We start from the raw sequence: 25,053 nt of genomic DNA on the forward strand, positions 1-25,053 counted from the left end.
GTGGGATAATTTGAACAAATCAGATTTATACACCTTTGTCTTTTTGTGTTTGTATGACTTCCAATATTCTTCTTTTGTCCTTAGTGTTTGTATTATTTCCTTGTAATATTCCTTCATGAATTTTCGCATCTTTCATGTGCATTTTTGCAGTCTTCAATGTGCATTTTCATCTGAATTAATTTTTCTCAAAATAAATTCTCCTGGGATTCGAACGTAGCACCACTTAGATTATTTGCCAAGTTCAACTCCAATGCTCCACTCAATCTTTTATTTACTATGCTTCTAAATAATATATAAGTAGTAATATTCTGAGAAGTTCTGATTTCCTAAAATTTCGTGGCTTAGGGGATTTGAACTAGAGACCCTCAACCATCTTTACAAGTCTTCTACCATCTCTACTGCTTCAACCGTTTGTTACTCCTTGTGCTCCAATTAAATTTAGTCTCCATCGGATTCAAACCAAATTCCTTCCTCCTCCAAGAATTCTTCCAAGTTGACTTTTGACTCTTTAGGTACATTAGCTTACGAAAATTTTGGGTTTCTAATTTTTCAAACTAAAATACATTTCTTGGCTCATCAAAATCTTATTACAAATATTCCTAACAATTTCCCCCTTTTTGATGATGCCAAAACCTATACTTAGTCATTTGGCTTAGTCTTTGAAAAATATAAACTTCAAAAATTTTCATTTTATTTCGACTAGCCATAGATGAGTTTAACAATGATTTTTGACCTAGAAGAATTGTTTTCAGACAATAAAATTCCTACATGCATTATTGAGACTGGTTTAATTCATTTTAAAATATATTTCTCAATCATGCATTTATACAAACTAAAACAAAAACAATTCTTCATACCAAAAATTAAAACAACCTTGTACTAAAAAACTCATTCCCCCTATGTATATGCCAAGAATAAATAGAGAACATGTATATCAAATATTTACCTCTTTGCGATCCTTTTTGAGACTTCGTTTGCACCAAATGACTGTCATTCTTTTCCCCCTTTTTGTCATCATCAAAGAACCACTGTATAGGAATGAAATTCTTGCTCTTGAATCTTTTGCGCCATGGTGCATTTGCTTGATTCTGTCACAAGTGCAGCAAAAATTGAGTACTCCACAAAATAGGGTACGAGACCCTAGTAATAGAATCAACCTAACCATTTCACAGCAAGTCATAGCCCTGATAGATCACTATTCCCTTGTGATAAAAACGATTGAAAACCGCAATCGTCGAGAACAGTAAGAGGCGATAATTGATATCTTTCGACAGTACGACCTTCCTTGAAACACTCAATTGGTTTGAACAATTTTCACACGATCTTCTTTGCTATAAAATCACCATTCGTCTTTCCATCAATCTGCTTGATTTTATAGCTTACATAAAAGAAATGGCAGATACGACATATCCCTCATCTTCGGATAACTCTTCCTTTTGGGATGACATTATCGTATCACCGTTAAGAGATAGTGCACAAAGTATAGATCTTACTGTTGTCGAAAATTTTGAGAATCCTCCACCAGAGTCGAATGAGATAATTGCTTCACTAGGTGCTACGGGTACAGATGTTGTGGCTGTTGATCAAGGTACTGCTGTAGTAGTGGAGGAAGATAATACCACTGCAGCGCTAGATGTAGCAACTATGAACGCAAGCGTATTTCGCGGGAGAAAGAGAACTAGAAGAACATTTTGTGATACTACCACACTAACTTTTGAAAAATTTTCTGAATATTTTTATCTGCCTTCTGAACAAGCTGCAGAGGAATTGCAGGTTGGGCGCGAAGTTTTTAAGAAAAAGTGTAGGGAAGTGGGGATTTCCTACTGGCCTTATCGAAAACTTGTGAGTCTTGACAAATTATTGGCAAAAGTTCAGGTAATTTCGATATTCCTATATGTTGGTCCCAAGGGGATGGGGTACAAGTCTAGAGGGGGGGGGGTGAATAGACTTGTGTAAGATTTTGCAAATCTTTTTCAACTTCTCGTGTGTATTGGACTTAGGATGTTTAGGTCCGATACCTCACAAGATGAAGACAAAGGTTTATGCGCAGCGGAAATGTTATCCCCTTTTAGTTAGCACGAGTTTGAGTTAGTTCGAGAGGTGCGGTTATATGCAGTGCAGTTCGAGAGTTAGATCGAGAGATAAAGACAGAAAATAAATGCGAGAGAGATTTTTAAGTGGTTCGGCCAACCCGCCTACATCCACTCTTCTTCCAGAAACTCCCTGGAAGGATTGCACTAAAACTTCCCTTTTTAGTACAATATCGAGCGCTTGAGCTTTGATCACGAAGCCCGCCTCAAGCCTCAGGTTTTTCGCCCCGCTTCTTGTTACTCCACCTATCGAGCACTTGAGCTTTGATCACCAAGCCCGCCTCAAGCCTCAGGATCTTCACAAGACAGCTCCCAGGTTACTCCGCCTCTCCTCAGGTTTTTCTCCCCGCTTCCAGTTACTCCACCTCTCGAGCACTTGAGCTTTGATCACCAAGCCCGCCTCAAGCCTCAGGATCTTCACTAGACAGCTGCCAGGTTACTCCGCCTCTTCTTGCTTAATCCAAAGCAAAGACCTTTGGTTGTCACAGTTGAGTGTAACAAGCTCCAATCTGACCAGAAGCTATCGTTGTATCAACGTCGATGTAGGGCAGCTTCGGTCACCTTCTAGATGTATAGCAGTTTAAGCTTTGTAACTCTCTCAAACACTAAGATGTGTTCTCTCGCTATTTTGAATATCAGGATGATATTCCGGATTGAGCTCAGGCACTTGAACGTTTGAAATAGACACCTCTTAAGATTTTCAGAATGAACTCACTTCTTCTGACCAAGACTTCCCCCTCTTTCCCTTCGTGTCTTCACGTCCTTTTTATATGAGAGTTAAGGAATAATTCCGTTGGAGGGAAAATTATTCCGTTTGAAATTTGTCTCCCATGCTGTGTATGGGACTTGCATCTTTTCAGCATTTTTCATGGAGTAGTGGTCTTGTAACTTGAACCTTTTGTTTGGTAGTGGATATTCCATAATCCACTTTCTTGAGTCCATGCTCCACTTGCTACTTTTGGTAAAAGTTACTCTTTTTAAATTCCCATTGATCCTCGTTCTAGGGAATAAGACCGACTTTGGATTAGTGCACCTTCTATCCGTTTGTTGTGGAATTCTGATGTGGCATCCACTTCTGGCACCTCCTTAATATTTTATCTCCATGATATTCTTCTTCTCCAAACTTTATTCATGCTTCCTGACCGTCATTCAGCCTTTTGGAGAAATGTCAGTTTATCGAGACCAAAGTTGATGTCTTGATTGTTTGATGTCTTGATCCCCATGTATCGAGAGATCTATCTCTCGAACTCTGCTTATGTCTCGAACTTGGCTGTTGTATCGAGAGGTCCTACCTCTCGAACTATGCTTATGTCTCGAGACTTAGTTGATGTCTCGCAGACCCTTATTCCTCCAGTGTTGTCCCGTGCCTTCTTCTGATCTATCTATATGATTACAACACGAGACTTTCTAAGATGTTCACACAAGTTTACCTTAAGCTTAAATATTTTCCGAGTTGAGCTCAAGTTACCCGGTTGTATTTTCGCTCTTAGTTTACTTGTCGAACTTACATTGATTCCTATCTTTCGAGACTTAGGGGATTCTAAAATACATTTTGGTATCATCAAAACCTAATACATTATGTTCCTAACAATTTCCCCCTTTTTGATGATGCCAACACTTATACTTACTTGTATGCCTGATTAGTAAGAAAAGATCATTGATTTTATTTTCAGCGCATACGGTAAGTTTGACAAGCGAGCTAATCTACTAAAGTATGAAGTAAGAACTCACGCAACACCCCAGCAAAAGATATATATATATTAACATAACTGGAATGTTTTACAAGACTTTTAGCAGAAAAGATAAAACAGAAGAAGACAAAAGAGATCAAGAACAATCAGAGATGATCAAGAAAGAGTTATGGACTACGAGAGCTTACTTCTTGTTTGCTAGAATCTTCTTGTTGATTGCTTCTCGTGTCTTGATGGGGTTTTTTGTGTCTACCAAACTCAGATAGTCATCTGTGACATGGAAGAATAGGTAGTTTCTGAAAGCCTCCCCAACAAACTCACCTTCAATTACTTCATTCTTCCACCAGTAGATACATTCTTCTGGAGACATGTTGCTGTGAAGAGACATTCCAACATACTTCACCAGATTGAAGATCTGATGGACGAGACTTTGCTCGGTGTCTTCTCTATTTTCGAACTTGAAGGCGATCATCTTTTGTTCATCTTTTCTTTCTTTCTCTGTTTGTTGTTCTTGCCTTTTCCTTTTTCTTTCTCTGTCTTCTTCTCTTCGCTTCTCTAATTCTTTTGTGCGCTGAACCCTTACATCCTCCTTCCTCTTGGCTTCCTCTACTGCCTTGCTTGTTGTCTTTGGGACTTTTGGAGGAGGTCCAGCTGGTTCACTTGCTGCCCTTCTCTTCTTGCTAGTTATTGATGTCCTTTCCTGAGTCCTTTCCCCCTTGGTGGCATCATCTGTGCGGGAAAGAAGGGTGGACATGCCTTCGAAGAGTGCTTGAAGTTGGGCAGGTACTTGGTTCGACAGATCATCGAGTAGTGCTTTGATTACGTCCTGTCGAAGCTCACTAGAGTATTGGAAGGCTCGAAGCTCTGCTCGTATCTCAACTAATTCAGCTCTCGCACTTGCAGCCTCTGCTCGAGCTACAGCAGCTTCATCTACAGCTTTCCGTGCTGCATCCTCAGCCCATACTGCCTGTTCGAGAAGTTCTGCATGACGGCCTTGGGATTCACTTGTGCCAGCAGCAGGCATTGCAGCATTGCGGACAACAGCGAGTATCCTCTCGAGCTGAGCCATCTTCTAAGATTGATCAGCCATGAATTGACGCACTTCGCCAATGAAGACTTCTTCGGCCTGTTGATCATAGTCAGAAGTAGAAGAAGAGAAGTGAGAAGTACCTTTTGTCGGAGGGGACTTGGGTGCTTCCAGATTTCCACCCATGACTTGTAGTTGCGAGTCTACCTCTCGATTGAGTGTCTGAGGAGTCGCAGGGACACTGGGTTCAGAGCGCGAAGGTAGCTCCATGTCAGGCGCTTCCCGGTTTTCACCTGAGGGATGGATCACTTCTTGCTCTTCACCTCTCGAACCTGGAGCCTCAGCTTCAGCGACTGTTGAGATTGGATCAGCCAGGGAGGGTTCTTCGGTATTGGACGCTTCCCGGTTTCCATCCAACAGAAGTTCCCCCTCAGTTTGATCTCTCGAACTAGTGCTGGGAACTTGGTCATCTGCTGGTGAGGTTGGAGACGAAGTGTTGACGGGTGCTTCCCTGTTTCCACCTTCGAAGGTCGCATCGTCCTCCTCAATACCTCTCGAACCAGCAGGACTTGGGACATTTTGCTCTCGTTGCTCATCAGATTGTACCTCAGCTTGCTCAGGTGAGTCAGGAACCACTATTGTTTCAGGAGCAGCTGGTGCACTCCACCTTTCTTTTTCCGTATCGACGGGAAAACCTGGGAGTTGGAGCAACGGTATTTCACCCTCTCGAATTGTCTGTGCTTCATCGGTGTCATTCGAGGGTGTGGACTCAGGTGCTGGCAGCAGTATGACTGAGCTGGGTGCCACCTCAAGTGCTTCAGAGGTCTCGGATTCACCTCTCGAAGTTGCTACCTGTTCGTCCAGAGCAGAAAAATTTAATTGGGACAAGGGGATTGCGGCTGTTGGTATTGGGTTCTCAGAATCATCTCGAGCAATCCCAGAGGTCTCTCCTGGACCTCTCGTATCCTCTACTTGATGTCCCAAGGATAATGCAGTGGCAAGCCTGATATCTTCTTGAAATTTGGCTTCTGATTCAGGATCCACTACAGGCTCGGCTTCAGCTTCTTGCGCATCAACAGCGATGCCCTTTCCCTTGTCAGATCGACCAAGATTTCTCCTGGTTACGTGCATCTCATGGGCAAGGTCAAGAAGTTCACTGGCTGGGAGTTCTGTGAGGTTTAACCAGTTCAACGCGAACATCTCCTCAGCCTCCATATCTGCTGCTTGTGCAATCAGTTGATCAAAAGGGCTTGTTCTCCAGTTTATCCATCGAAGAACCCTGGAGAAGTCAGAGGCATCTTCACCACGGCGATCTAACTGAGTAGTAGCATCATCATTAAAGTCATGAGATCCAGCAGATAGGATTTCTGTTGCCAATGCAGCTTCCACTGTTACCTCTCGAACCACCTCTCGTGGTTCCTCAACTTCTGCCTGTACTGGATCACTGATCCCAGTACCTTCAATCTCTCGAACCTCCTCTCGAGGCTCGACAACAGACTCATCAGCACAGCCAGCACCATCATCATTCAGAGCAACAAACATTTCGTCTGAGATGGATCGGATAGGGGGCACTCTCTCAACCTCAGCGGCCAGTGTAGCATGAGGTTCCCCCTGGGCCTGTACCCTGTCTTCGAATGGTACTTGGATAGCTGAGGGTGTTACCTCTCGAATCTGAGTGATGGCGATGGTTTTGGCTTTCTTAGCCCTTTTTGGCAAGGCAACCCTCTTGACCAGGGTATCCAGAGACTCATCATCAGATTCATTCTCCTTGGCTGGGGCTTTCCTTTTGCCCCTTCCCTTAGGCTTCGAGGGAGAAGGTGCACCCTTAACACCTTTAGCCTTTGAAGCTTGAGATTTCGTCCTACCCATATAGGTATTCCGATGAATCTCTCGCCATTCCCTCAGTTCTAAGCCCTTCAAACTTAGAAGATATTGAACAACAAAACCGAAACCAACCTTTTTACTGATCGTCAGGTTGGTGTTGGAGACTGATCCTTGCACCTGCTGTTGAAGAAAATTGAAGATGATATGTGCCCAGTCCATTTTGTTGTTGTTCCAGATGGCGTGGAGGATTTTGAGAATGTCCAGATTGATTTCGTCAGTTCCAGACACCTTGCCGAGCAGGAATTTCATTATAAGATCGGCAGCAAGAGCAAACCTCTCCTTTAGGTGGAACTTGCGGAGGGCAGAGGATGCTCTGGGTGGTGCAGTCTCCAGTCGGATTTTATCCCAAAAAGCTTGCTTGTCCAAGTCGTAATCCGAGAGGTGCTGGACTGCTTCCTCCGACGTCGCGAAGTCGAATGCCGCTCTGAGGTCACCTACAGAGGTTGTAATATCAATTTCATTGAAGCGGCTTTCAATCTTGCCCTTCGTGACCTTAGCATTCGCGAACCATTCTGTGAAGTCGAGGTCGTGAATGGTTCGGTAGTCGTGCGTCATGTATTTCATTAGTCCTGCATTCTCAAACTTTTTCAGGACTTTCTCCGCCATCTTTTGATTTGACGAGTGGGTGATGAAGCCGTTTTTGTCAAGGATACTCCCCGCCTTGACTTGTTTGATCTGAGTACGAATGTGTTGCAACTCCCTCTGATATGCGTCGGAAGTTGAGGTTGATGTGGAGGATTCGGACGCCATAGTTGACAGATTTGAGGTTTTGGAGGGAATGTGTACAGTGTTTAGGATTTGGGGGTTTTGGGTATTCGGTTTGAGCTTGAATCCGGGTAAGGAAGAAGAATTTGGCTTTTATATCATGTGAATTCGGGTTGGATATATGGGTAGGGTTAAGAGCTTGACCCGAAAAGGGATCCCGGTTAATTTAAAAGAATTAAAAGGTCAGAAATACCCTTTATAACGGTTATGTATGTAAGATATGGTAAGGGTATTTTGGTAAGATATAATACGGTTTTGGATAGTGGGATATAAAGAGATGATATTTATATAAGCATGCTCCCACTTATCAAGATAATGCCTTTAAGAGCGGAAAACCGTCAGTAACCGAAAACCACGTGGCTAACATTAATGCCCAAAGTTAGCCATTCCACATATATCCGTTGAGCTCATTGGTTTTACCTCTCGAAGGTAAACTCTTGATTTTGCTAGTTTAAGGATCTTCCCCCTGAGTGATTGATCCCTAAACCTCCTTATTCCTCCATCTAAGCATTCCTGTGGTTAAGGATCTTCCCCCTGAGTGATCGATCCCTAACCCTCCTTATTCCTCCATTTAGAGATACGTAGATAGTCAGTTTGATATCTTTTGAAGTGATCTCTCGAACTACCCTTCTTCGAGACATAACACAAGTAGGCAAACTGAACATGTACCTCTCGAACAACCTTTCGAACACAGATTGCGATACGGAGACAAGATTGATTCATCAAAAGATATCACTTGGAACATTTCCTTAAGTTCAGTTAGTGATTTTCGAAAATATTACATATGAATCAATATCCTAATAGATTCCATAGAAACTTTTGTTTGGCCTTGGATAGCCTAATAGGAATCTATCGTTAGAACAGGAACTAGCCATCTAAAGTCCTATTTCTCCTAATAACAGAACTAGAGGTGGTTACTCCCCTTCTTGTTCTTCTCTCCGCTGCTGCCTTCCTCACAGGCTTCATCTCCCTTTCCCTTGGTTCTCCATTTGGTTGAGGGAGGTCCTTTTCCAGAATGTGCAGCGGTAGGAGTCCCACTTGTGCAAGACTCTTCTCCTGACTCCAGTATCCCATCGTTGTGGATCTCCTCGCATTTGGGGATCCATTCACCTTGGTTGGGAATAGGATGCTTGCTTGGATTATCAGGAAACTCCGCAATCTGTTCACCCTTCGTTGATTCTGGATAGTTTTCTCCTTGAAAGTCTTTGGACTTCGTTGCTGATTTTCTTCCTCTATACCAGAACGGTACATCGTCTTTTCCTTTCTTCTTCTCCATGAAGAAGTCGATGACATAAACTAATGAGAAAACCCTTCTATTTATAGCCCAAAGATGTTACCACTGTTGAGTCACGGGATGCCATATGAATGACCATTCAATGCTGTGTAACTCCAAAGCTGCCATAAAGTTGATGAAACCGCCCCTCACATGCGAAACAGTTCATACAAGAAGATAAGATTTGATCACTCATCCCAATTCTATCATTCCCAATTCTAACCTTAGTTGAGAAAATCTATTTTCACACAATGCTTTTGTGAAAATATCTGCTAGTTGCTCCTCAGTTGCAACGTATTCCAAAGTTATATCCTTTTTCTCAACATGGTCTCGGATGAAGTGATACTTGATATCAATGTGTTTTGTTCTTGAATGTAACACTGGATTCTGAGTGATAGCTATAGCACTTGTGTTGTCACACATGATCTTAACCTCTTTACATTCAACACCATAATCCAGTAGTTGTTGCTTCATCCATAAAACCTGAGCACAGCAACTTCCAGCTGCTACATATTCTGCCTCAGCGGTGCTTGTAGCTATCGAATGCTGTTTCTTGCTAAACCATGAGACAAGTCTTCCACCTAGAAACTGACATGTCCCTGATGTGCTCTTTCGATCTATTTTACAACCGGCAAAGTCCGCATATGAATAACCCATAAGTTCGAAAGATCCACCTCTCGAATACCAAAGTCCAACACTTTGCGTACCTTTGAGATATCTAAGGATCTTTTTAGATGTATTTAAGTGACTTTCCTTAGGGCTTGCCTGAAATCTAGCACATACACCTACTGCAAAGGATATATCTGGTCTACTAGCAGTCAAATAAAGAAGAGATCCGATGATACCTCGATATGTAGTTTGATCGACCTCTCGACCTTCACTGTCGACATCGATACGTAGAGAGGTTCCCATGGGTACTTTGACTGAGGATTTCCCTTCTATATTGTTTTTTCTGAGCAGATCCTTGGTGTATTTCTCCTGATTGATNGCGAAGTCGAATGCCGCTCTGAGGTCACCTACAGAGGTTGTAATATCAATTTCATTGAAGCGGCTTTCAATCTTGCCCTTCGTGACCTTAGCATTCGCGAACCATTCTGTGAAGTCGAGGTCGTGAATGGTTCGGTAGTCGTGCGTCATGTATTTCATTAGTCCTGCATTCTCAAACTTTTTCAGGACTTTCTCCGCCATCTTTTGATTTGACGAGTGGGTGATGAAGCCGTTTTTGTCAAGGATACTCCCCGCCTTGACTTGTTTGATCTGAGTACGAATGTGTTGCAACTCCCTCTGATATGCGTCGGAAGTTGAGGTTGATGTGGAGGATTCGGACGCCATAGTTGACAGATTTGAGGTTTTGGAGGGAATGTGTACAGTGTTTAGGATTTGGGGGTTTTGGGTATTCGGTTTGAGCTTGAATCCGGGTAAGGAAGAAGAATTTGGCTTTTATATCATGTGAATTCGGGTTGGATATATGGGTAGGGTTAAGAGCTTGACCCGAAAAGGGATCCCGGTTAATTTAAAAGAATTTTAAAGGTCAGAAATACCCTTTATAACGGTTATGTATGTAAGATATGGTAAGGGTATTTTGGTAAGATATAATACGGTTTTGGATAGTGGGATATAAAGAGATGATATTTATATAAGCATGCTCCCACTTATCAAGATAATGCCTTTAAGAGCGGAAAACCGTCAGTAACCGAAAACCACGTGGCTAACATTAATGCCCAAAGTTAGCCATTCCACATATATCCGTTGAGCTCATTGGTTTTACCTCTCGAAGGTAAACTCTTGATTTTGCTAGTTTAAGGATCTTCCCCCTGAGTGATTGATCCCTAAACCTCCTTATTCCTCCATCTAAGCATTCCTGTGGTTAAGGATCTTCCCCCTGAGTGATCGATCCCTAACCCTCCTTATTCCTCCATTTAGAGATACGTAGATAGTCAGTTTGATATCTTTTGAAGTGATCTCTCGAACTACCCTTCTTCGAGACATAACACAAGTAGGCAAACTGAACATGTACCTCTCGAACAACCTTTCGAACACAGATTGCGATACGGAGACAAGATTGATTCATCAAAAGATATCACTTGGAACATTTCCTTAAGTTCAGTTAGTGATTTTCGAAAATATTACATATGAATCAATATCCTAATAGATTCCATAGAAACTTTTGTTTGGCCTTGGATAGCCTAATAGGAATCTATCGTTAGAACAGGAACTAGCCATCTAAAGTCCTATTTCTCCTAATAACAGAACTAGAGGTGGTTACTCCCCTTCTTGTTCTTCTCTCCGCTGCTGCCTTCCTCACAGGCTTCATCTCCCTTTCCCTTGGTTCTCCATTTGGTTGAGGGAGGTCCTTTTCCAGAATGTGCAGCGGTAGGAGTCCCACTTGTGCAAGACTCTTCTCCTGACTCCAGTATCCCATCGTTGTGGATCTCCTCGCATTTGGGGATCCATTCACCTTGGTTGGGAATAGGATGCTTGCTTGGATTATCAGGAAACTCCGCAATCTGTTCACCCTTCGTTGATTCTGGATAGTTTTCTCCTTGAAAGTCTTTGGACTTCGTTGCTGATTTTCTTCCTCTATACCAGAACGGTACATCGTCTTTTCCTTTCTTCTTCTCCATGAAGAAGTCGATGACATAAACTAATGAGAAAACCCTTCTATTTATAGCCCAAAGATGTTACCACTGTTGAGTCACGGGATGCCATATGAATGACCATTCAATGCTGTGTAACTCCAAAGCTGCCATAAAGTTGATGAAACCGCCCCTCACATGCGAAACAGTTCATACAAGAAGATAAGATTTGATCACTCATCCCAATTCTATCATTCCCAATTCTAACCTTAGTTGAGAAAATCTATTTTCACACAATGCTTTTGTGAAAATATCTGCTAGTTGCTCCTCAGTTGCAACGTATTCCAAAGTTATATCCTTTTTCTCAACATGGTCTCGGATGAAGTGATACTTGATATCAATGTGTTTTGTTCTTGAATGTAACACTGGATTCTGAGTGATAGCTATAGCACTTGTGTTGTCACACATGATCTTAACCTCTTTACATTCAACACCATAATCCAGTAGTTGTTGCTTCATCCATAAAACCTGAGCACAGCAACTTCCAGCTGCTACATATTCTGCCTCAGCGGTGCTTGTAGCTATCGAATGCTGTTTCTTGCTAAACCATGAGACAAGTCTTCCACCTAGAAACTGACATGTCCCTGATGTGCTCTTTCGATCTATTTTACAACCGGCAAAGTCCGCATATGAATAACCCATAAGTTCGAAAGATCCACCTCTCGAATACCAAAGTCCAACACTTTGCGTACCTTTGAGATATCTAAGGATCTTTTTAGATGTATTTAAGTGACTTTCCTTAGGGCTTGCCTGAAATCTAGCACATACACCTACTGCAAAGGATATATCTGGTCTACTAGCAGTCAAATAAAGAAGAGATCCGATGATACCTCGATATGTAGTTTGATCGACCTCTCGACCTTCACTGTCGACATCGATACGTAGAGAGGTTCCCATGGGTACTTTGACTGAGGATTTCCCTTCTATATTGTTTTTTCTGAGCAGATCCTTGGTGTATTTCTCCTGATTGATGAATTTTCTGAGCAGATCCTTGGTGTATTTCTCCTGATTGATGAAGATTCTGAGCAGATCCTTGGTGTATTTCTCCTGATTGATGAAGATACCTTCCTTAAGCTGTCTCACTTGTAATCCAAGGAAGTAGTTGAGCTCTCCCATTATGCTCATCTCGAACTTCCCTTTCATCAACCTGGAGAACTTTTCGCACAAGTCTGGATTGGTGCTTCCAAAAATGATATCGTCCACATAGATTTGCACCAATAAGATGTGATCCTCATCCTTAATTCTAAACAGTGTTTTGTCCACTAGGCCTTTGGTGAACCCACACTGAAGTAGAAAAGAGGATAGGGTATCATACCAAGCTCTCGGAGCTTGTTTTAAGCCGTAAAGTGCCTTCTTCAGCTTGTATACTTTGTCAGCTCCCACGTCCTTCAAGAAACCCGGCTTGTATACTTTGTCAGCTCCCACGTCCTTCAAGAAACCCGGATTGTATACTTTGTCAGCTCCCACGTCCTTCAAGAAACCCGGAGGTTGTTCAACGTACACCTCTTCTTCGAGAAGTCCGTTCAGAAAAGCGCTCTTGATATCCATTTGATATACTTTAAAATCTTTGAAGGCGGCATATGCGAGAAAGATGCGTATGGCTTCGAGACGTGCCACTGGAGCGAAGGTTTCATCAAAATCTATTCCTTCCTCCTGACAATAGCCTTTGGCAACAAGTCTGGCCTTGTTCCTAACAATAACTCCATCCTCATTCATCTTGTTTCTGAAAACCAACTTTGTACCAATGACATTCTGATGATGAGGTCTCGGAACTAGTTCCCAAACATCGTTTCGTTCAAACTGATGAAGTTCCTCTTGCATGGCTTGTACCCAATCTGGATCACATAGAGCCTCATCGATCACCTTAGGCTCAATTTGAGATAGAAAGCAAGCAAACATGCTTTCTCGGTATGCTGATCTGGTCCGAACTCTGTCACGTACATCTCCAATCACTTGATCAGCAGGGTGACTTCTCAGCCATCTTAGGTCGGGTTGTGGCTCCTCAGTTGACACTTCCGTTGAAGGTTGAGATGTGGGTTGAGCGTCTATGATCTGGATCGGATCAACTGAGTTAGGAGCTTTTTCCTCTATGATCTGGATCGGATCAACTGAGTTAGGAGCTTTTTCCTTGATGATCTGGATCGGATCAACTGAGTTAGGAGCTTTTTCCTTGGTATGCTCTTCATCATCTGATTCTGACTGAAGTTCCTCCTTGGTATGCTCTTCATCATCTGATTCTGACTGAAGTTCCGCTACGTTATGCTCTTCATCATCTGATTCTGACTGAAGTTCCGCTACGTCTCGAACTATCGGTTTCTTCCCATCGAGAGGTGAGTTTAATCTCTCGATTGACTCTGACTGAGCTTCCTCAGCTGCTTCCATTGACTTTGGTGATTGATCTGTTGATGTTCTATCATCAAAAGAGACATGAATGGATTCTTCAACCACCAATCTCCGCTTGTTGAAGATTCTGAATGCTTTACTTGTCGATGAGTATCCCAGAAATACTCCATCATCTGCCTTTTCATCAAAAGTTCTTAGCTGAGTCTTCCCATTGTTGTGGACATAGCATTTGCACCCGAATGTGTGGAAGTAGCTTACATTCGGTTTTCTTCCATTCCACAACTCATATGGAGTCTTTCCAACTCCTTTCACGATCAAGGACCGATTTTGGGTATAGCACGCTGTGTTGATTGCTTCTGCCCAAAATCCTTGAGATATGTTAGCTTGCGAGAGCATGGTCCTTGCAGCTTCCTTGAGAGTTCTGTTCCTTCTTTCAGCAACCCCGTTCTGTTGAGGCGTTTGAGCAGCTGACAACTGATGTTGAATACCGTTCTCGTTGCAGTAGCTCTCGATAACTTGATTAACGAACTCTCCACCTTGATCTGACCGAATCTTTAGTATCGAGACATCCTTTTCAACTTGAACTTGCTTCAAAAGATTTGGTAGGGCAACTTTTGTCTCGCTTTTCTTGGTTAAGAACACGGTCCAGGTGAATCTTGTGTAGTCATCTACTACCACAAGAGTGTACTTTCTTCCTCTCATGCTGGGTGGGTCTACTGGGCCAAATAAGTCCATATGGAGAAGACTTAGTGGTCTAGTAGATGATGTCTCGGCTTTGGTTTTGAAAGAGGATTTGATCTGTTTGCAGCGTTGACATGCCTCACATATCTTATCCTTTCGAAACATCACTTTGGGCAGTCCTTCCACAAGATTCCTCTTAGTAAGCTTGTTGATAGTTTTGAAGTTTAGATGGCTAAGCTTACTGTGCCAATCCCAACATAAGTCTTCCTTGCTCCTAGCCAGCATACATAGGGATGGTTTGGCAGATCTCCAATCCACTATGTACATGTTTCCTTTCCTTGCTGCTTCCAGGACGACTTCGAGAGATTCCTCTTGTATGATTTGGCACTTGCCTTTGGTGAAGATTACTCTGTAGCCCTTGTCACAGAACTGGCTTGTGCTAAGGAGGTTGAATTTGAGTCCCTCAACGTAGGATACCCCCTTGATCACCAATTCATTCTTATGAATTTCACCAACAGCCTTTGTACGTCCTTTCTTCTCGTTGTCTCCAAATGTCACCAGGGGACCTTCGATAGGATGGATGTTCTCTAGCAGTGTTAAGTTTCCCGTCATATGTCTCGAACATCCACTGTCAATGAACCATATGTCCCTGGTGTCCTGCAAGCAGATCAATCAGATTTAGGTACCCAAACTTTGGGTCCTGGTTGGTTAGTAAGTTTAGGCATCCATTTATACCTTGGACCCATTACTCCAGGCCTAGGTGCAATGTAGCCATTATACGTTTGATAATCATAAGGAATGCTAGCAAAGGTTTTGGGCCTCTTTGGTGCATAAATCAACTTAGGTATAGACTTTTCGATCGGCTTATGCACCATGCCTTTCATACGCTGTTTGGTCATGTGAAATTGCTGGAAGTGAGGTTTTTTCCAGAAATCATGATTCGATGACCAATTCTCACTAGATGGATAGAGTCTGCCTTTCTCCATCCGTGAGTTCCTAACTTTGTGGATCTCAGACCTTCCATATTTGCCTTGAAGCGCATTATATGGAATGTAGCTCCTTTTGTACTTGGAATGGCCTTGCGAGAGATAGCAAGGTGATCTCTCGATATTGTTTACCCGGTCATTCTTCGTAGCTTTCCTATACTTTCCATTGCTGGTGTATAGGGACGGTTTATGAATAGCTACTCTGGTCTTTTCTGTTGGTCTTTTATGACCTTTGTTTGGTTTGGGTTGAGATCCTCCATGATTTGAAGTTCCCAAACCATTGGTCTGTTTATCTCTCGAGAGACAGTCTTGACGGAACCCTAGACCGGTTCTATCACTAGTAGGTCTGTGATCATTTACCATTTTCTCCATAGCTTTGGAGGAATTAGTGTATGATGCTATGACCTTCCTAAGATTAAGCTCTCTGGTCTCTCAAGCTTTGCACTCTTCAGCCAGTAGGATTACTTTGGCTTCTAACTCACTTACTTTGAGAGTTAGCTCCGAATTCTCTTTCGAGACATTCTTAAGCATATCTCTTTCAGCAGTTAGCTTGCTGTTTTCTTCCCGGATTTTGGCATGAGTGCTGTTAGCGATACCGAGATCCCTTTTAAGTGTTTCAAGCATCTCAAAGGGATCTTCATCGCTTCCGAACGAAGAACAACGAGAGGTAGAGGTAGAGCAGCGAGATGTGGAAGTAGAGGTTACCTCATTGTCAATGGCCATTAGACATTGATCCTCTTCTTCTTCGGTGTATAAGCAGATGAGTCCCCTCTCATCTTCTGAGCTGCTGCTGCCTTCACTGGAGCTCGATGTCTCGGACTCCTCGATTGCTCTCTCGAGTTCCTCAGCAACAAGCGCCTTTCTGCGCAGATGTTTCCTTGAATCTCCCTTGAAGCCACTTTGTGCTGGCTTCTCTTTGGATTCCTCCTTTCTCCTGGAATCCCTGCCTTCTTGGCCTTGATACTTACTTACCATAGGGTAAGGACATTCAGCCTTGAAGTGCCCTGGTCTCCTGCAGTTGTAGCAGAGACCCTGATTTTCCTCCTCTATCTTTCTGGATGAATATTTCTCATTGTTCCTTCTTGAGGAGGAAGGTGAACTTGTGTTGCTCTCCGTTGACTTCCTCATGAATTTCCTGAATTTCCTCATGAAGAGAGCAAACTGTTCGTCAGATAACATATTAGTGGGATTAGGATCTGACCTTGAAGAGGTGGAAGGTTGATCAGCAACCAGTGCCACATTCCGTCTGTCCACCACGTCTTCATCTCTCGGAAGCATCTCAAATTCGAAGGCTTTGAGATCTCTGAAAAGTTGGTCGGTTGTGGTGTTCTTCAAATCCCTGTGATCACGCATTGTGATCACCTTCATTTCCCACTCCTTGGTAAGGCCTCGTAAGACCTTCAGGTTTAGCTCCTTTTGTGGAATCTCCTTCTCGAGATCATTGATCTCGATTGATAGCTTCATGAACCAAGATTCCATGCTGTCGATGCTCTCCCCTGGCTTCATCTTGAAGTCCTCGAACTTCTTCATGGCCACGGTGAGCTTGTTCTCCTTTTCCTGTTCGTCACCTTCACCAATTAACATCAAAGTATCCCATACCTCTTTTGCCGTTTTGCACTTTCTCACTTTTGGGAAGATGGTTTCATCTATAGCTCTGAAGAGAATGTCCTTGGCAATATTGTCCAGGTTGTTTCTCTTCATATCATCACTTGTCCATTCTTCCCTAGGTTTTGGGATGTACTTTTGTGTGTCTTGGGTTTGAGCTGCAGCAGTATTGACCATTAAGATTTTGACTGGTCCAGAAGTTATAACCTCGGCCATCTCATCATGGAGGGCTGATAGATACGCAAGCATGCGTGTTTTCCAGTCATCGAACCTACTATGATCAAAAAGAAGATGTCTCGACAACATGCTATCCATTTTAAAAAATATCTCGTGCTTTGAAAGATTTTTAAAGAGTTTTTCAAAGAGGGATCTCTAGGCAATATAAACAAAGGTTTATATCGATCAGAGAACTTGCTCTGATACCAATTGTTGGTCCCAAGGGGATGGGGTACAAGTCTAGAGGGGGGGGGGTGAATAGACTTGTGTAAGATTTTGCAAATCTTTTTCAACTTCTCGTGTGTATTGGACTTAGGATGTTTAGGTCCGATACCTCACAAGATGAAGACAAAGTTTTATGCGCAACGGAAAGGTTATCCCCTTTTAGTTAGCACGAGTTTGAGTTAGTTCGAGAGGTGCGGTTATATGCAATGCAGTTCGAGAGTTAGATCGAGAGATAAAGACAGAAAATAAATGCGAGAGAGATTTTTAAGTGGTTCAGCCAACCCGCCTACATCCACTCTTCTTCCAGAAACTCCCTGGAAGGATTGCACTAAAACTTCCCTTTTTAGTACAATATCGAGCGCTTGAGCTTTGATCACGAAGCCCGCCTCAAGCCTCAGGTTTTTCGCCCCGCTTCTTGTTACTCCACCTATCGAGCACTTGAGCTTTGATCACCAAGCCCGCCTCAAGCCTCAGGATCTTCACAAGACAGCTCCCAGGTTACTCCGCCTCTCCTCAGGTTTTCTCCCCGCTTCCAGTTACTCCACCTCTCGAGCACTTGAGCTTTGATCACCAAGCCCGCCTCAAGCCTCAGGATCTTCACTAGACAGCTGCCAGGTTACTCCGCCTCTTCTTGCTTAATCCAAAGCAAAGACCTTTGGTTGTCACAGTTGAGTGTAACAAGCTCCAATCTGACCAGAAGCTATCGTTGTATCAACGTCGATGTAGAGCAGCTTCGGTCACCTTCTAGATGTATAGCAGTTTAAGCTTTGTAACTCTCTCAAACACTAAGATGTGTTCTCTCGCTATTTTGAATATCAGGATGATATTCCGGATTGAGCTCAGGCACTTGAACGTTTGAAATAGACACCTCTTAAGATTTTCAGAATGAACTCACTTCTTCTGACCAAGACTTCCCCCTCTTTCCCTTCGTGTCTTCACGTCCTTTTTATATGAGTTAAGGAATAATTCCGTTGGAGGGAAAATTATTCCGTTTGAAATTTGTCTCCCATGCTGTGTATGGGACTTGCATCTTTTCAGCATTTTTCATGGAGTAGTGGTCTTGTAACTTGAACCTTTTGTTTGGTAGTGGATATTCCATAATCCACTTTCTTGAGTCCATGCTCCACTTGCTACTTTTGGTAAAAGTTACTCTTTTTAAATTCCCATTGATCCTCGTTCTAGGGAATAAGACCGACTTTGGATTAGTGCACCTTCTATCCGTTTGTTGTGGAATTCTGATGTGGCATCCACTTCTGGCACCTCCTTAATATTTTATCTCCATGATATTCTTCTTCTCCAAACTTTATTCATGCTTCCTGACCGTCATTCAGCCTTTTGGAGAAATGTCAGTTTATCGAGACCAAAGTTGATGTCTCGATTGTTTGATGTCTTGATCCCCATGTATCGAGAGATCTATCTCTCGAACTCTGCTTATGTCTCGAACTTGGATGTTGTATCGAGAGGTCCTACCTCTCGAACTATGCTTATGTCTCGAGACTTAGTTGATGTCTCGCAGACCCTTATTCCTCCAGTGTTGTCCCGTGCCTTCTTCTGATCTATCTATAGGATTACAACACGAGACTTTCTAAGATGTTCACACAAGTTTACCTTAAGCTTAAATATTTTCCGAGTTGAGCTCAAGTTACCCGGTTGTATTTTCGCTCTTAGTTTACTTGTCGAACTTACATTGATTCCTATCTTTCGAGACTTAGGGGATTCTAAAATACATTTTGGTATCATCAAAACCTAATACATTATGTTCCTAACACTATATCTCTTTCAACTTAACATTTTCGAAGGGGGTTTAACAATGTGTGATATAGGAATTTGGTGAAATCAAGGATCAAGCTGAACTGCAAAGGACAATTAAGGGGCTAGAGGATGAGAGGGATGCGATACTTCAAAATCCAAATTTAGACTTGACTGAAGCAACAGTGAGGCTTAGAGACAAATGTGACAGGAATAGTTCCAGAAAGAGAAGGTATATAGATCCAGCAGTTTTTCCTTCTACTACTCTTGGAAGTTCATCACAAGCTCCTATAATTCCTGATTTTCCTGAATTAGCACCGGAAGCTTTTCCTTCCACTACTCCTGGGAGTTCATCACAAACTCCTATATTTCCTGATATTCCTGAATTGGCACCAGAAGAAATACAAGAAGTACTTGCTTGGCTAGATGAGGATGTTCCTCTTCCCAAAAATATTAGTGACAACTAAATACAAGTTTACACAAAATATAGTTAACAAAAAAATTAGCACTAAGCAAGTTTGGCAATTGTGCATGTAGTGAACACACAGTGATAAATAAAAAATTGTAAAAGATTTTTGGCAAACTTCATAACCTATGTACTTAGCAGTAGCATATTTCATAAGCTAGAATATATTGAGCAAACACTACTCAAGACAGTTGGAAAAGAAAATGATTTGGTACAAGAAATCAAACTTTAAACAAACAAACGTAAGGATTACGGAGCATGCACAAAAAATATATATATATATATATATATATATCCAATCATGAAATGCGACAAGAATTAATCACAAAACACACTTATATAACATATAAATATATGCAACGTCACATACGAATAAAATCATATACTTGAGCTATAATTAGAGATTAAAATTTAGATACTTAGCTCAATTCAATCATGCCCATTTCATGCCTTAGAGTGATGAATCTTGATTCGCATAAAGGTTTTGTAAGGATGTCCGCAATTTGATTTTCTGTGGGTATGCACTCGATCTTTAGATCTTTCTTTTCGATGTGATCCCGGATGAAATGGTGTCTTACGTCAATGTGCTTGGTTCGTGAATGAAGTACAGGATTTTGGGTAATCGCGATTGCACTAGTATTGTCACAAAAAATACTAACATCATCGCAATTAATTCCATAATCCTTTAACTGTTGTTTCATCCATAAAATTTGTGCACAACAACTCCCTGCTGCGATATATTCTGCTTCAGCTGTGCTTGTAGCAATGGAGTTTTGTTTCTTACTAAACCAAGAAACTAACCTTCCCCCTAAGAACTGGCACGTCCCTGAGGTACTTTTTCTATCAATTTTGCAACCTGCAAAATCTGCATCTGAAAATCCTGTTAGTTCAAAGTTACCTTCTTTTGGATACCATAATCCAACGTTGATAGTGCTTTTGAGGTAACGAATAATTTTCTTGGTCGCAAGAAAATGAGACTCTTTGGGCTGAGATTGGAATCTCGCACATACACCTACTGAATAAGATATATCGGGTCTACTTGCAGTGAGGTATAGCAAAGATCCAATCATTCCTCGATACTTCGTTTGATCAACATCTTTGCCTTCTTCATCCTTGTCCAGTTTGAGAGATGTGCTCATTGGAATTTTGACTGAACTTTTTCCTTCTAAGCCAAATTTCTTGATAAGATCTCTTGTGTATTTGGCTTGATTAATGAATATACCTTCCATCGATTGTTTGACTTGCAGTCCAAGAAAGTAATTTAGCTCTCCCATCATGCTCATTTCGAATCTGTTTTGCATAAGCTTAGAAAATTTCTCACATAAATTTGCATTAGTACTCCCAAAAATAATATCATCAACATAAATTTGTACTAATAAAATATGATTATTTTCTTGAATTCTAAATAAGGTTTTGTCAACAAGGCCTTTGGTAAAACCACAACTAATTAAGAACATTGATAGGGTATCATACCAAGCTCTAGGTGCTTGTTTTAACCCATATAATGCCTTCTTTAGTTTATAGACCTTGACAACTTCACCTTGTACCTCAAATCCCGGTGGTTGTTCAACATATACTTCCTCTTCATGTAAGCCATTAAGGAATGCACTTTTCACGTCCATTTGATAAACCGTGAAATTCTTGTATGCAGCGTAGGCTAGGAAAATTCGAATCGCTTCAAGTCTTGCAACTGGGGCAAAAGTCTCATCAAAATCTATTCCTTCTTCTTGAAAGTATCCCTTCGCGACTAGCCTTGCTTTATTCCTAACAATGATGCCGTCTTCGTTTGCTTTGTTCCTAAAGACCCATTTAGTTCCAATAACATTGTGATTTTTTGGTCTTGGGACAAGCTCCCAAACATCATTTCTTTTAAATTGATTCAATTCTTCTTGCATAGCCTCAATCCAGCTTGGATCATTTAGAGCTTCATCAATTTCTTTCGGTTCCATTTGAGATAGAAAGCACGCAAATAGAGCGTCTCTTGTAGAGGATCTTGTTTTCACGCCATCGTGCAAGTTTCCAATAATAAGATCTTGAGGGTGATCTTTGAGCCATCTCAAATCTGGCTGAAAGTTGTTTTGGGGAGAGGATGATAGTGTAAAGTCATTTGCAAGTGGGGTTGAGGATGATGGGTTTTGGTTTGTAAAGTTGGTTCCAATCTCATTTCTAAGGTCAGCCTCAACCTCATCCCTTAAGTCAGCCTCAACTTCATCACCTGCTGCGTGATTTATGTACTGCCCTCCAATTTCAGGGGAATTTAATTCTAGATCATTTAATCCCTGTAAAACATCATCTTCAAAAGAATCATTAGTAACACTTCCCTGTAAAACATCATCTTCAAAAGAATCATTAGTAACACTTACCTGTAAAACATCATCTTCAAAAGAATCATTAGTAACACTTAAATGTAAAACATCATCTTCAAAAGAATCATTAGTAACACTTAAATCATTATGGACGTTCTCAAAAGAATCATTAGTAACACTTAAATCATTATGGACGTTCTTACCCATATTTGAAGTATTTGGTTCTTGGGTTTTTGGTGATTCATCAAATACAAAATGAATTGATTCTTCTACTACCACTGTCTTTTTGTTCAATATTCTGAATGCTCTGCTAGTAGACGAATATCCCAAAAATATTGCTTCATCTGCACGCTCATCAAATGTTTTTAGATACGATTTACCGTTATTAAGAACAAAACATTTGCAACCAAAAGAATGAAAATAGCTAAGATTAGGCTTTCTCCCTTTCCATAATTCATATGGTGTCTTGTTGTGTGTTTTGTGAATCATGCTTCTGTTCTGAGTATAACAAGCAGTGTTGATAGCCTCCGCCCAAAAACGTTTTGGTAGTTCGGCTGCTGAAATCATGACTCGTGCGGCTTCTTTAAGTGTTCTATTTCTTCTTTCAGCTACACCATTTTGTTGTGGCGTCCTTGCGGCAGATAGTTGATGCAAAATCCCCTGTGAACTACAGTAGGCCTGGATCACGCCATTCACGAATTCTGTACCTATGTCTGTACGGATTTTGGAGATTTTTGCGTCCTTTTCGTTTTGAAGTTGTTTTAAGAGCTCTGGCAATTTTTGTTCCACTTCGTTCTTCTTATTGATGAATATCGTCCAAGTGTACCTGGAAAAATCATCAACAACAACAAGAGTATATTTCTTACCACTTATACTTACCGGGTCTACTGGACCAAAGAGATCCATATGTAGTAGACTAAGAGGTCTTGATGTAGATTCTTGTGTCTTAGATTTGAAAGAAGACTTGATTTGCTTTCCTTTCTGACACACATCACATATTTGATCCTTCTTGTATACAATGTTGGGTAAACATTCAACTAACTTACATTTTGCAAGCTTGTTAATAGACTTGAATTCAACTAACTTACATTTTGCAAGCTTGTTAATAGACTTGAAGTTTAAGTGATTTAATTTCCTGTGCTTGTTAATAGACTTGAAGTTTAAGTGATTTAATTTCCTGTGCCATTCCCAACTCGTAGTGCTTGAGTTGTTCGCCATTAAACATAATTCCCAACTCGTAGTGCTTGAGTTGTTCGCCATTAAACATACAGAGTCCTTCGTTGTGCTCCAATCAACAACATACATATTTTTCTTTCTCTTTCCAGTGAGCACAATTTTCTTTGTGGATTCTTCTTTGACTCGGCATTTGTCTTTGAAAAACTCTACAAGGTATCCTTTGTCGCAGAATTGGCTTGTGCTAAGGAGATTGAACTTTAGTCCTTCCACATAGGATACATTTTCAATTCTTAAGCCATTCTTGATAACAATTCCGGTTCCCTTTGTTATTCCATGATCATTTCCACCAAATATGACTTTTGGTCCTTCGATATTTCTGAACTCTACTAGACTAGCTTTATTACCGGTCATATGTCGAGAACATCCGCTATCAAAGTACCAAATATCCTGCAACAAAATTAAGTATTTTTAGGTACCCAGATTTGTTTGGGTCCTTCCTTATTAGTGATTTTAGGCATCCAAATCCACCTTGATCTCATTAATCCAAGATTAGGTGATTTGTAACCATTGACAATATTATAATTGTAAGGAATTTGGACATTCTTTTTGTGGGCTGGCACTTGTCCAACATTCGTTTGTTTAATAAAATGAAATGTGTTGAACTTGGTTTTTGTCCATGGTTTGATTTCATCATGCCAGTCCTCTTCAGTAGGATAATCCCTACCAAACCTCATCATTGGAAATTGTTTCCTATGAGGTCTTTGCGCACTTGACTCATTGGTAAATCTCTTACGAGAACCAAACTCATGCTTTCTAAATTTCTGCATTGGCGAAAAATTATTGCTTTGAAGCTTCGGCCTTGCAGTGTTTATTCTAGCATTAGTTTGATAGCCAATTCCTTGTCTCATAGTGCTATCTTGACTTTTGACAAATTTTACTACTTGAGCTTTATTAATTAAAGAAGTGGTAGAATTAGTCAAGTTTTCAGAAATTTTAGAACATGTAGGGTCATAGCCCAGTCCGGCTTTATCCCCTGAGGGTTTTTGCATATTTACCATTTTATCCATTATTTTGGATGAATGTGTAAATGATGCTATTGTCTCCCTAAGATTATGTTCTCTAATTTCTCTAGCTTTACACTCTTCTTGAAGGCGAATATTTTCAGCTTTCAAGTTTCTCATCTCAAGTAAAGCATCTTGCAATTTCTCATTTATTTTATCTTTTTCAAGAATTAGAGAATTATTGCGCTCTTTGAGTTGAGAATGAGTGTCCATAACAGTTTGACAATCTTTCATTCATTGAAATATAGATTCTCTAGAAAAAGATGAGTTTGCATAATCAAAGGATTTAGATGTTACCTCGTCTTCTTCTACTTCATGCGCCATTAAGCATTTTTCCTGGAAATCTGATTCACTGGTTATGCTTAAAAGACACAGCAGTGCAGTATCCTCCGTTGAGCTATCACTTTCATCACTTGAAGATTCCTCAGACCCACTTGTCTCAAGAGGGTCACTTATTAAAGCTTTCCTTTTATCCTTCTTGAATCTTCTATCCTTTGATTTAGATATTTCCTGTGGAGAGTTAGAAGTATTTTTATTCTGATTTTTACTTACCTTGGGGTATGGACATTCTGCCATGAAATGTCCTGGTTTTCTACAGTTGTAGCTCAGGTTTGTGTTATCATCAGAAAATTCTCTTCTAGGTCTTCTGGATGAACTTCCTTGATTTCTTTGAGATGAATTGTTGAAGTTGTTCTTCCGCATGAATTTTTTGAATTTCCTAACAAGCAAAGCAAATTGTTCGTCAGATAAAAAATCATTATTTCCTGCTAACCTTGAGTTTGATGGTTGTTTGGCTACTAAGGCTGTGGTTCTTTCTTCACGTTCCTCCTCAAGTTTTGATTTCATCTCGAACTCGTACGCTTTGAGATCACT

At 41.1% G+C, this 25,053-nt stretch overlaps 2 protein-coding genes across 2 annotated transcripts in view; one reads left to right on the forward strand and one right to left on the reverse strand.

Annotated features, from left to right (window-relative positions):
• Window positions 1-1,392: 1,392 nt before the first annotated feature.
• LOC116005829 (protein RKD1-like) lies at window positions 1,393-19,638 on the forward strand. The gene is made up of 2 exons (XM_031246067.1): window positions 1,393-1,875; window positions 19,246-19,638. Exons 1-2 carry the CDS (start codon window positions 1,393-1,395, stop codon window positions 19,636-19,638), a joined length of 876 nt encoding a protein of 291 aa, XP_031101927.1.
• A 4,776-nt stretch (window positions 19,639-24,414) lies between these two features.
• Window positions 24,415-25,053, reverse strand: part of LOC116005830 (protein FAR1-RELATED SEQUENCE 5-like) — a 10,111-nt gene continuing 9,472 nt past the window's right edge. Inside the window, exons 3-5 of the mRNA XM_031246068.1 lie at window positions 24,953-25,051; window positions 24,733-24,898; window positions 24,415-24,690 (exon numbers count right to left, since the gene is read on the reverse strand). Coding sequence (XP_031101928.1) covers window positions 24,415-24,690; window positions 24,733-24,898; window positions 24,953-25,051 — 541 coding nt within the window. The remainder of the gene's footprint in view (window positions 24,691-24,732; window positions 24,899-24,952; window positions 25,052-25,053) is intronic.

The sequence above is a fragment of the Ipomoea triloba genome, chromosome 15 (assembly GCF_003576645.1).
Source record: "Ipomoea triloba cultivar NCNSP0323 chromosome 15, ASM357664v1".
Classification (NCBI taxonomy): Eukaryota; Viridiplantae; Streptophyta; class Magnoliopsida; order Solanales; family Convolvulaceae; genus Ipomoea; species Ipomoea triloba.

Excerpts from the sequence above, each read along its gene's own strand:
- LOC116005829 (XM_031246067.1), top strand. The coding sequence starts at position 1,393 with ATGGCAGATACGACATATCCCTCATCTTCGGATAACTCTTCCTTTTGG. Across the intron at positions 1,876-19,245 it reads AATTATTGGCAAAAGTTCAG|GAATTTGGTGAAATCAAGGA; the intron begins GTAATTTCGATA and ends TGTGTGATATAG.